This window comes from Stegostoma tigrinum, chromosome 27, assembly GCF_030684315.1.
Source record: "Stegostoma tigrinum isolate sSteTig4 chromosome 27, sSteTig4.hap1, whole genome shotgun sequence".
Taxonomy (NCBI): domain Eukaryota; kingdom Metazoa; phylum Chordata; class Chondrichthyes; order Orectolobiformes; family Stegostomatidae; genus Stegostoma; species Stegostoma tigrinum.
The window spans coordinates 25189032-25202641 of NC_081380.1; the positions used below are offsets into that span (position 1 = coordinate 25189032).

The window sequence follows — 13610 nt, forward strand, 5'->3', positions numbered from 1 at the left end:
GCAAGAGACTTTCAATTTATTGGTAATAAAATAACTAAGTTTGTTACACAAAAATGAGAGGAGAAAAAGCATATCACAATTAGAAAAGATGTTGTCATAAACAGCCAAGAGAAAAACTTAATCCTTTCTCTCAGCAATGTCCTTTACAGAGACTAAACCAAAGTGAAGTGTCACTTCTATCTTCATTCTTTCTTACTCAAATGACCAGGTCATAAACATTTTCTTGCAGTGACCTTGTGCACATTTGCCAGATGTCATTTTCTCCATCTGTTTCTTTCCAATGTACGCAGCCACATGCTAACTCACCAACATTTTCTTGCTGCATTTGAGGACACAATGCTTTTTCCAGCCCTGTCTCCTTGGATTGTTAAAACAGCTTAAGACTTCTTTCCAACTAAGGTGGTCCATAGACTGTCAAAGATACATTGCCATTCTACTGGTATGGATCTTTATTTTTGTACAGAGCCTAACTTTAACATAATAATACAGAGAGAAATGACTGTGGGTGCTGGAGATCTGAAATAAGAGCAGGAAAAAAGCTCCAAATACTCAGCAGGTCAGGTCACATTTGTTGAGAGACACACATTAACTAATGTTTCAGGTCTGTGACCTTCCTTCAGAACATAATGGAAAGTCACGACCGTCAAATGTTCTTTGGAAGTCTCTGGTCTTTTCAAGGATGGGCAAGGTGCTAGGAATGTTGGCAAAATGGCAGGAAAAGGTAATGAGAGGGGGTTGTGATGTCTTAATGCCGCCACTGATGTGTTTCCAGTGTGGGATGTTGACAGGCCAGCCGTTCCCTGGAAGACCAATGAGCTACTGACGTGGTTTGTTATTTGCATCAGGAGCACCCACTTCTACACCTGAAGACTGCCAGGCGAAAAGTGCCTGCTTGCCTATGGTTACGGTTGAGTATGGCCCAGATTACGGGCACCCCATTGCCCATGAAATGGCTCCGGCAACAACTGACAGCACCATTTCTGTGGTCAGCAGACTCCCTTCAATCCCCAATATTTGTTGGTTCCCCAAGCCCAACTCTTTTTATCTTGGAGAATCACCTACACCTGGGGCAGCCTCTACCTGGAGGTCCAACCTCAGCAATGCCGCTGTTCAGGGGGCGCACTGATAAGTTGCTGGCCTGTCTGATTTGAGCTGTCGGTTCCCAGGGTTAGGGTGCTGTTCCTTTTCGACTGGTGGGCCCAGCAATGGCCTTTTCAGTTGGTTGCTGTCAGCAATATGTTTGCATGGATTCTGCCATCTCTTTTCACCTCCCACTTTTGCATCCGGTGGTTTCTCCAAAACAAATCCAATCCAGTGGTTTTTTTTTTAGCTTTTCCACAAATATGGGGAGACCAATTGGATGTTGATAGTGAGTACTTAGGACGACGTGTCTGCTTTTTAGTTCTATCCCTCTAGAAATGTACTGAATGTTTTTGTTGTTTACTTCAAGAGCTTGATTAATTTTCCGAGGGGTGCATAATTTCATTATAATTCTTGCCAGATGTGTTACTTTGCAGTTTCTATGGGTGATGATGTTGAATAACTTTGCAAACATTTCTTTTGCATATAAGAATTTCACTTTAGCCATAGGTGTGGTACAGCCCTCAAGTGCAGATTTTAGGTTGTGTATGTAACAACTTCATTAATGCTTAGCCTAGCACCCTTAGATTAAGCTCTCGTGAACCTGAAGTGATCATTTCCAGATTTAATTATTTAGTGAGATGTTGTTATATATCAAACACATGAAGCACCCTTGTCGATATTCATGATAACATCTGATTTTGATTTTAAGTATAACTATAAATAATGTCCTTGGGACTTCAAAATAATATTGAGAAAAATAATGGACACTTACAGAGCTTAACGTGATCCTAGGTTTTCATGAAGATTCTGGTGGCAGTTTTAAACTATTCGGTATTTCCCTTGATGATGTACAATGACATCTGAGCCTTCAGTGAAACTTTGACTGTGTGTTTGCTGGTCCATTCACTAAATGCCTACTAATATGTGCAGTAATCAAAAGTCCAAATACTGTGTTTTGCATTAATAACAACTGTTATATCTTGGAGCTATGCAGAAATGTTGCAGAAATTCATATGTGTGTCGGAGCTTTATTTACAGTTCTTTAAAATGTCTACTCTGTCAGGCATTGAGCATCTTCCAACAGCTAATTTTCAGCTTTGGTTCCTTTAACTAATTAAGCCCAGGGAGCATCAATACTAAAGAAAATCACAGACCAGAATAACATTACTTTTGATGTTAACAAAAGTGGGATGAGAATCAGGCAGATGGGACTAACATAAGTTCCAAATTCCATTGATCTTGGCAGCAGAGGGCCTGGTGATTTTAAAAGGTACAGTCAAGCCTTGCGATTGGAATTGGGGCAGTGTCTGGGGGTCAAAACCATTGAAAACCCTCTGGCTGAAATACAACCAAATTTACTGATACCAGCAGACCCAAAGACACTTATCAGGAAAAGCATTATCATTGCCACTCATTCAGAAGAGCAGGTTATAAATTGAAGACCACAGGCAGGGAGCCAGATAAACCAGTAAAGTCTCTCAAACATTGTTCACTAGCCACTAGCCAGATAAGCAGGCAACCAATTATACTTCAACAAAGTGGGCCCTGCTTCCATTCCAAGAAGCGGGGAGTCCACTGGATTGTGATGAAGACCCCACTATCACCACTCATCCAGAACTGCCCAGTATTGCTTTCCAATCTCAATTCTGAACTTCAGTTCACGAGAGGCCTGTTCGCGAGATAGGTGACATGACTAAATTGTGCCCTTTGGTTAAGTTAGTAGTCACACCTTGTGATCAAGAATAGTGGAGAACATGTTTGAAATTAGGAAACGTAACTGTAGAGTTAACTGACTGAAGAAGTCCGCCAGAGAACTGGGTGGGGGAGGGGTGTGTGTGTGTGGTGGTCTGGGTGTGTGGGGTTAGGTGAATGGGAAGGTGGAAGTGCTAGGGAGCACACCTCCATGTTGCAGAGCGTTCCAAGGAAATGAAGGTATTCTTACGGACAAAAATTATATTTGCATTGCTGATATGGGACACAGATTCACACACGTACAATTCAGTATAATGAAACATATGGTGTTAGATTACCTGATGTGGAACATAGCTGTATGGACATCATTGATTGAGGAGGAACCTGTTATTAAATTTGGTTCTTTCATTGTGGGTTTAAGTACATGGAATGTGATAATTCACACAGGAAGAAACCTGCTATTACATTTGGCTGTCCCAGTCTAAGCTACAAGGCTGTAGAGAATGGTAATTAAATATACTGAAACCTGCTATTATGCTTGGCTGTCCCATTGTGTCTATAAATACATGGGGAACGGTAGCTGCATTGGATGAAACCTGTTATTTGTCTCTCCCATTGTGGAGTTTGAAGACATGGGGAGTGATAATTACTCTGGGGGGAAATATCTGCAGTTCCATTTGACTCACCTGATACATACAATGAATAGATGGTATGGCCTAACACAGTCTGAAAACCGACATGGCCACCCTTCATCTCAAACACACTTAAGCCATTAAATGGAGTAGTATTCCAAAGAAAATGATCATTTGTTTTTGTTTAATCCACAACAGGTTTGCTTGATTGGGGACTGTGTCGGAGGTATCCTGGGATTTGATGCCTTGTGTTACAGTGCACATACGACATGCGAAAGCCAGAACAGCAGCAGGAGGGGGAGTATTGGCAGTATACAGGTACCAGAAATTTTACAGGAATATTCAATTAAATACTGACTAGAGTAAAAATAAAATCAACTGACCTAGCACCAATATGCAAGTGGTGTCAATGTGTTTGAACCTATTACGTACTTGTTTCTGATTTAATTGGCATTCCAGTCGGCGTTGTTCAACATGAAAAAACAGTATAATGAAATGTGAGGCTGGATGAACACATCAGGCCCAGCAGCAATTCAGGAGCACAGAAGCTGACGTTTCGGGCCTAGACCCTTCATCAGAGAGGGGGATGGGGTGAGGGTTCTGGAATAAATAGGGAGAGAGGGGGAGGCGACCGAAGATGGAGAGAAAAGAAGATAGGTGGGGAGGTAGGGAGGGGATAGGTCAGTCCAGGGAAGACGGACAGGTCAAGGAGGTGGGATGAGGTTAGTAGGTAGGAGATGGAGGTGCGGCTTGGGGTGGGAGGAAGGGATGGGTGAGAGGAAGAACAGGTTAGGGAGGCAGAGACAGGTTGGACTGGTTTTGGGATGCAGTGGGTGGAGGGGAAGAGCTGGGCTGGTTGTGTGGTGCAGTGGGGGGAGGGGACGAACTGGGCTGGTTTTGGGATGCGGTGGGGGAAGGGGAGATTTTGAAGCTGGTGAAGTCCACATTGATACCATTGGGCTGCAGGGTTCCCAAGCGGAATATGAGTTGCTGTTCCTGCAACCTTTGGGTGGCATCATTGTGGCACTGCAGGAGGCCCATGATGGACATGTCATCTAAAGAATGGGAGGGGGAGTGGAAATGGTTTGCGACTGGGAGGTGCAGTTGTTTATTGCGAACCGAGCGGAGGTGTTCTGCAAAGCGGTCCCCAAGCCTCCGCTTGGTTTCCCCAATGTAGAGGAAGCCACACCGGGTACAGTGGATGCAGTATACCGCATTGGCAGATGTGCAGGTGAACCTCTGCTTAAACTTGACTTTCCACGTTAAGCAGAGGTTCACCTGCACATTTGCCAATGCGGTATACTGCATCTACTGTACTGGTGTGACTTTCTCTACATTGGGGAAACCAAGCGGAGGCTTGTGGACCGCTTTGCAGAACACCTCAGCTCGGTTCGCAATAAACAACTGCACCTCCCAGTCGCGAACCATTTCAACTCCCCCTCCCATTCCTTAGATGACATGTCCATCATGGGCCTCCTGCAGTGCCACAACGATGCCACCCGAAGGTTGCAGGAACAGCAACTCATATTCCGCTTGGGAACCCTGCAGCCCAATGCTATCAATGTGGACTTCACCAGCTTCAAAATCTCCCCTTCCCCCACCGCATCCCAAAACCAGCCCAGTTCGTCCCCTCCCCCCACTGCACCACACAACCAGCCCAGCTCTTCCCCTCCACCCACTGCATCCCAAAACCAGTCCAACCTGTCTCTGCCTCCCTAACCTGTTCTTCCTCTCACCCATCCCTTCCTCCCACCCCAAGCCGCACCTCCATCTCCTACCTACTAACCTCATCCCACCTCCTTGACCTGTCCGTCTTCCCTGGACTGACCTATCCCCTCCCTACCTCCCCACCTATACTCTCCTCTCCACCTATCTTCTTTTCTCTCCATCTTCGGTCCGCCTCCCCCTCTCTCCCTATTTATTCCAGAACCCTCACCCCATCCCCCCTCTCTGATGAAGGGTCTAGGCCCGAAACGTCAGCTTCTGTGCTCCTGAATTGCTGCTGGGCCTGCTGTGTTCATCCAGCCTCACATTTCATTATGTTGGATTCTCCAGCATCTGCAGTTCCCATTATCACTGAAAAAACGGTATGTTCTCTTCTTTCTCTGCCTCCTTTGATAATGCTGACTTTAACTCTTTTGAATATAATAGTAATGTCCTCACTCCTTATCAACATGAACTGAATTATGTTGTTCACCCTGTGATAGAACAGTCAGTAATTTTGAAGAAGATTCTGTGTCTGCAACAGGTTCTTTGAAGAAATGGAAAAATGTTGAATTCTACCCTATGATTCTCACAAACCATTTGCTAATCACCGTTTCTTTTTACTTCTACAAAAGGATAACACACTTTTAACAGATGAAGCTGGATCCGACTTCAGCTCCAGCAAACGACTTAGCAAAAGCAACATAGACATCTCAGGGATTGATGCTGAAGAACAAAGGAAGCCATTGCCAAGGAAACAAAGTGACTCTTCTACCTACGATTGTGATCCCATTGCACAGAATCATGCTTTTCTAACAAGGTAGCAGTGACAGAGGCCTCAAATCAAGACTGAATAGAAACGTTAAGAAAGGAATGGTGGTACTTTATTCTGTAAGCCGTAAATGGCAATTGAAATCTAATAGTTTTAATTTATTGGCCAAGACCTTCTGATTGGAAAGTATTCATTGCAGCAGCATTAGTGTAATTTGTGTATTGGGACCGTGCAGAAGTCCCAATGAAATTGAAAGCACGGGAACTGTCCTCGAAGTTGAATCTTCCAGTAGGCTATTACCCAGTATCTGGAACCCTCTGAAAAAGGCCCCTGACTCTGAGATAGAGTTGGAGACTTTGGGTGGTTCTGAATTAATTTGCTTAATAGTTACTCAGAATAAGTTGCAGAAATTAAAACCTACTCTAACTTCTGGATAGTCATTAAACTGACACCACTGTCCCCCTCCTTGACTAATCTCCTCCGATCCCAAATACAACTGGACATTTGACCTGTTGATGGACCTGATGCTTGCTCCAATCCTTTCTTAGGCTCCAAAGCCCCATTCTCCCTGGATACCTAAACCCACCAACTCTCACCTCTCACTTAACCCCTTCAGACATTCCTACACCCAACTCTATCCCTGATTTTCATTTGACACACTGTGCAGACCCGAACCCCACCACCAACCAATCTTTATGCCCGCACTGACCTGCCTTCTGCCCTCATCAATTCGCCAACTTACCATCTGCCATCCTACTCACCTACCGCTCTGCCAAGCACTTTATTCACTTACCTCATCCCTAGTGCCCACTCACCTACACTCCAGAAGAGACAATAAATAACATTGAGTAGTAAAATGATAAGAAAAATGAATTATGCTTGGAATTAGTAGATAACAATGATATTAAATCTTGAGGAAATAAAAATCATTACATTGCAATTAATAGCATTACATCTTTAAGAAGAATAGGGAAAATTATAAAATGCTATGTAATGCCTGTAGAACTTTTGTCCTTACGTGTCAATCTCTCTGGTTGTTTTGCTGCTGTTGCTGCTTGTAAAGACATTACCAGGTCCTCTGGTGTCAAGGAAGGTTCGGCTTTGCCTTCAACTGCGCTGTATTCAGGCCTCAATAACAACTGTGATGGAGGCACTCAGGGTTCTCCTGACCGCAAAAAATCATAGGAAAGCAATTTTTCACTTATTTTGACTGGATTACCATTGGTAATTGGAAGGTCTGGGCCATAATTTCGGAGAAGTATGTTTAGACTATTATAGAGTTTGATGACTTGGAGTATTCATTCATTCATTCATTCAATCCACACCAAGGGTCCCTGACTCATGTTGAGATATCGTATGCTTGACATCCAGTATATCCCCTGCTACATGTCGGTTAAGCCTGAATTTTGATGGTAAATGTTGACTGGCTGTTCATCAGAAGGTAGAACTATTTTTATGGGCAATATGATTGGATCTCTAAAGCAGCACATGTGTCATGTGCACACAAATTTGAGGCAAACATGCAGGACACTAAATTGATGAGGACATGAACACGCAGGATAAATGGTTACCAGCTGAATGCAGAGCAGGCACAGTAGGTTTGTTGCCGGTGGTCTAATTTTGGAAATCAGAACTCCAGTAGCACCCTTACTTAGCCTTGCACAGCTGAATACCTGTTCGGAGTTGTGCTGTCAAAATGCCAGGTAATGGCCATCTACAGCAGGGATAGAATCGAATGACCTTTCCTCAACATGCAATGGCATTACCAATGATGACTCCTCTGGCATCAAAATCCTTTGATAAGGAAGTCAACTGGACTGGCATATAAATACTGCAGCTGCAAGCTTGAGTTAGAATTGGAAATTCTTTAGCAGGTCATGTATACCCTGACTCCTGACACACACAAGGCCTTCCCACTATCTACGAGAAACAAGTCAGAAATGATGCAGTACTTTACACTTGTCTGAATGAGTGCAACTATAGCAATACTCAAGAAGCTCATTACAATTTGAGTGCAAAGTAGTCTGCTTGTTTGGCATTGCATTCATCAGCTTAACATTTCGCTCACTCCAACACAGTGTGCAGGAAGAGCATAGTAAACCATTTTTGAGAAGTATAACCAGTAAGTCAACAAGCACCTTCCAATCCACAACTGTTACACCCTATAAGTCAAGAACAGCAGGTGCATGATCAAAAATTACCCTGAATTTGAATTATCTTCTTTTATTTCCCGCACTAATTATGGATAAAAATCCTGCAGCTCCTTTTCAAATAGCACAATGTGAATGCCTACTGCCCATTGACTGCAGCAATTCAGGAAGTTGGCTCATTATCCTTTCTCTGGATATTTTGGGATGGAAAATAAATACTGGGCTAGCCAATGATGCCTACATCTTACGAATAAAGATAAAAAAACAAGAAAATATCTGCTCCAATGCTACGTAATGGGCCATCAACTATGTTAAGGATAGTTACTGATCCATTTCTCCTGGCTGCTGCTGCAATTGCACAAATGCTGAGTGCCTTCCTAGGTTCTTTAAAGTCCACAGTGAGTAGTGTGACAGGCACGAAGGGTGTTGGTCTTAATTCCAAGGTTTCGGCATAAACAGCTTGCTCCCAGGCCAGGATAAGGTGCAAGGCAATGCCCTTGGAATACAAATGACTGAAGAGATTGAAAAGAGTAGCTCAAGCTACTGGTGGTACAGGGTGCATGTGACCATAAGCACATCAATCCTCAGGTACTGCATGAAGATATTCCCCAATAATGGACTTGAAAGGTATTCCACTCTATCAACCTCCATCTGGGGTTTAACTAGGGGCACAAACTCTTACAGATCACTTTCCAGTATGCCTACTGTGTACACTGAATTTGAGCCATTTCAGCATAGCCCTGGTTATGTATCTGCTAGTGACATGACTGACAATTTTATTTCGAAACCTATTTAAATATTTAGAGTACACATGAATTGAAGTCCATGTTACCACAGAAAATGTGATAAGGCAGTCGAATGGTGTCTTGAAGCATCTTGATTGCTTCTTGGGCTGCTCTGAAAGATTGTGTGTGTGTGTGTGTGTGTGTGTGTGTGTGTGTGTGTGTGTGTGTGTGCGAGAGAGAGAAGATTAGTTGCATTCTGCTACATCTGATTGGTACCCTATCTACTTCATTCGAAATTTACTCCTTCACCACCACTACACAGTAGCAGCAGCATGTACCGCCTACAAGATGCACTGCAGTGGTTCAGCCAGGCTCCTTCAGCTACATGGGAGCATCACCATTTCCAAGCTATACACCATCCCAACTTGGAATTATATTGCTGTTTCCTCCAGTGTCACTAAGTCCAAATCCCTTCTCAACAGCACTGTGGCTGTACCTAATACCCATGGACTGCAGCCCTTCAAGAGAAATTAGGGATAAGCAATAGACGTTAGTCTAGCCAATGATGAACACATATCACGAATAAACACTACACAGCATGCCATCAAGAGGATACGGAACTTGCTACCAAGTAGTTCATGATGAGGGAGTGCAGCTGCATGGGAAGCTAGAGAATGGAAGGAGGTGACTGGGCAGCTCAGATTTAACCCAGTCATCATCGAAGAGCAAATCTGAATGCAGTTCAAGTTTCATGTCCCACCTGCTGCTGAGGTGTATCATACCATGTCTGGGAAGTTTGATTAAAAATATCTATAAATGAAGCCAGTGCCATGTAGCAACAAAGGTCAACTAATCACCCCATGCATTTCCGATCCTGACCCAAACATCAAATTTCCTGTTCCTCTAATGCTGCCTGGCCTGCTTTGTTCCTCCAGCTCCACTCTATGTTATCTCTGACTCTAGCACTGGCAGTTCTTACTATCTCTTGCAGGCCCTTAATGTGTCTTTCCTTTGCTTTTGCCTGCCTTGTGCTGCTTTGCAATGCTATTCCAGTAATTTTAGAGTTTACTCGATGGAAAAAATAGGTTAAAAACTGATCTTGATGTTAGCACTTACTCTCTTGCCTTGCTGAGTTGACAAATTGATCCAGTAATCAGGCAACTGGAACAGAAACTTCACAGTGCATCATTGTCATCATAAAAAACAGCTCTCTTCATCCGATTTATCTTTACTACTAGTGCAGTAAAGTTGTCCTTTATTGAGTGTATTTGTGACCCTCCAAACAACTGCAGGAAGGATTGCAGTTAGAAGGAGATGAGTTTGCATTGGCCTAGTCTGCATTCTCTTTTTATTGGAAGTGTGTCAGGAAAAGAATTGGTATATATTACACCATTTATACCTGAGGTGTTAACTGAATTGTTTCACATTAATATGAATGATTTGGATAAGAATATAGAAGGCATGGTTCGTAAGTTTGCAGGTGACACCAGAATTGGCACAGTAGACAATGAAGAAGGTTTTCTAAGATGTCAAGGGGATCTTGATCAAATTGGTTAGTGGGCTGAAAAATGGCAGATGGAGTTCAATTTGGAGTTTATTGCATGAAACAATGGTGAGGTTTGTACAATTAATATTAGTGCCTGGGGTAGTTTTGTAGAACAGAGGGATTTAGGGGTGCAGGTGTGTAATTCTTTGAAGTTTGCATCACATATAGACAGGGTGGTTAAAAGTACATTTAACACTTTTTGCCTTCATTGCTCAGACCTTTTGAATATAGGAGTTGGAAAGTCATGTTAAGATTGTAAAGGACACTGGCGAGGCCTCTTCTGGAGTTCTGTGTGCAGCTCTGGTTACTCTGTTATGGGAAGGATATTGTTAAGTTGGAGAAGGTTTAGAAAATATTTACCAGTATGTTACTGGATATGGAAGATTTGAGTTATGAAGAATAGGTTGGGACATTTTTCAATGGAGCATTAGAGATTGACTGGTGACCTTATAAAATCATGAGTGGTACAGATAGGATTAATGGTGGGTGCCTTTTCCCTAGGATGGGGATTTTAAGACTAGGGGGCATATGTTTAAGGTGAGAGGAGTGAAATTTTAAAAGGGCAGGAGGGAAAAGTTTTTTACCCAGAGGGTGGTTCGCGTGTGTGCAGTGAACCTCCTGAGGAAGAGGCGGGTGCAGGCACAGTTACCACATTCAAAAGACATTTACGTAAGTAAATGAATTGGAAAGGTTTGGATGGACATGGGCCAGCAGCAGCTAGATGGAGCTAGTCTAGTTTGGGATTATGTTCAGCATGGACTGATTGGATCGAAGGGTCTGTTTCTGTGCTGTATCACTCTATGAATACTTTGCATCTGTCTTTACCTGTGAGGCAGGTGCTGACCAGGCCATGATGACTGAGGAGAAAACTCAGTCAATAGAAGAGTTTAAAAATAATAAAGAGTAAATACAAGATAAATTATTGGCATTTAAGTCACTCAGACACCATGGCCAGATAAACGTATCCAGGGATATTGAAGGAAGTAAGAGTGAAAGTTTCAGAAGCACTGGCAATTATCTTTCAATGTTAGCCAGATTTATATGGGATGCTGGTGGATTGGAGAAATGTAAACATTACACTCTTATTCAAAAAGGTAAAGATTGGCACAGTAATTGCAGACCAGTCATTTTAACTTCAGTGGTGGGGAAACTTCTAGAAGCAATTATATGAGATAGGACTAGTAGTAACATGGAAAAAAAAATGGGTTAATTCAGAAGCGTCAGCATGGATTTCCTAAAGGAAAATTAAGTTTAATTAACCTGTTGGAGTTATTTGAAGAGATAACAGAGGGGATCGATGAATGCAATATTGTTAATGTGTAGTTGTAAAGGGTACATTGCCACACAATATGCTTGCGAGGAAAATGATAAGTCGTGGACAAAAAGGGACAATAGCAACATAGATACAAATTTGGCAGACAGATAGGACATGGGGAGTAATAATCAATTGGTATTTTTTGGGCTGGAGCACGGTACGTAGTGGAAGGTTTATTGGTATTAAGACCCTTCGTTTCCTGATATATGTGAAAAGTCTAGATTTTGGTATGCAGAGGACAATTTCAAAGTTTGTGGATGATGTGAAACTTAGAAGAAATTTTAAAATTGCAAGGAGCAGGGAAGGTGATGCTCTCGGGCACATTGCATATTGCATCTAGTCTTCATTATTGTTCCGTTATTGCTAGGCTATTAATCCAGAGGGCCAGTTCATGTTGTTGGAACTAGAATTCAATGGCAGATGGTGGAATTTGAATTCAATAAAAAAATCTGGAATTAGACCATGAAACCATTGTCAGTTGTCAGGAAAAAAGCACAAATATCTTTAGGAAAGCAAATCTACCATCCTTACCTGGTCTGTCCAATACTACAAAACAGTTGACTCTTGACTGCCCTTTGGGCAATTCGGTGTAGGTAATAAATACTGGCTGTGCCAACAACACCCACATCTCATGAATTATATCTTTAAAATGCACGATTTCAAAAAGACATTGATGAAAGACATCGGTGATATGGGTGATTGGTAGCGGACAAAGTCCAAAGTGGAGAAATATGAGCTGATGCACTTTTGATACAAAGAACATAGAGAAACATTATGAAATAAAGAGTATTATTCTAAAGGCTTTGCAGAAGCACAGACATCCAGGTGTGTATGTGCGTTAGTCATTAAAAGTGGCAAGGCAGATCAAGAGAGCTGTTAATAAAGCATATTGCATCTAATCTGCATTAATATTAGTATAGAATACAAAAGCAGTGAGATTATGCTGAAACTAAAAAGACACTGGTTAAACTTCTCGCAAATTCTCCTCCCACCCACCCTCCTGCAAAAATTCCATCCCCTATTCCCAATTCCTCCGCCTCCACCGCATCTGCTCCCATGACAAGACATTCCACTCTCACACATCCCAGATGTCCAAGTTCTTCAAGGACCGCAACTTTTCCCCCCACAGTGATCGAGAACGCCCTCAACCGCGTCTCCCATATTTCCTGCAACACGTCCCTCACACCCCGCCCCCGCCAAAACCGCCCAAAGAGGATCCCCCTCGTTCTCTCACAGCACCCCACCAACCTCTGGATACAACGCATCATCCTCCGACACTTCCGCCATCTACAATCCGACCCCACCACCCAAGACATTTTTCCATCCCCACCCCTGTCTGCTTTCTGGAGAGACCACTCTCTCCGTGACTCCCTTGTTCGCTCCACACTGCCCTCCAACCCCACCACACCTGGCACCTTCCCCTGCAACCGCAGGAAATGCTACACTTGCCCCCACACCTCCTCCCTCAGCCCTATCCCAGGCCCCAAGATGACATTCCACATTAAGCAGAGGTTCACCTGCTCATCTGCCAATGTGATTTACTGCATCCACTGTACCTGGTGTGGCTCCCTCTACATTGGGGAAACCAAGCGGAAGCTTGGAGACCGCTTTGCAGAACACCTCCGCTCAGTTCGCAATAAACTACTGCACCTCCCAGTTGCAAACCATTTCCACTCCCCCTCCCATTCTTTAGATGACATGTCCATCGTGGGCCTCCTGCAGTGCCACAATGATGCCACCCGAAGGTTGCAGGAACAGCAACTCATATTCCGCCTGGGAACCCTGCAGCCTAATGGTATCAATGTGGACTTCACCAGTTTCAAAATCTCCCCTTCCCCAACTGCATCCCTAAACCAGCCCAGTTCGTCCCCTCCCCCCACTGCACCACACAACCAGCCCAGCCCTTCCCCTCCACCCACTGCATCCCAAAACCAGTCCAACCTGTCTCCGCCTCCCTAACCTGTTCTTCCTCTCACCCATCCCTTCCTCCC

General features: G+C 43.5%; 1 protein-coding gene across 6 annotated transcripts in view; it reads left to right on the plus strand.

Annotated features, from left to right (window-relative positions):
* The window catches only part of pitpnm3 (PITPNM family member 3), a 624224-nt gene that overhangs the window by 487627 nt on the left and 122987 nt on the right, over positions 1–13610 (plus strand). For all 6 annotated transcript variants that reach the window (XM_048557117.2, XM_048557116.2, XM_048557121.2 and 3 more), the window contains 2 exons: positions 3606–3725; positions 5747–5931. In XM_048557117.2, coding sequence (XP_048413074.1) covers positions 3606–3725; positions 5747–5931 — 305 coding nt within the window. The remainder of the gene's footprint in view (positions 1–3605; positions 3726–5746; positions 5932–13610) is intronic.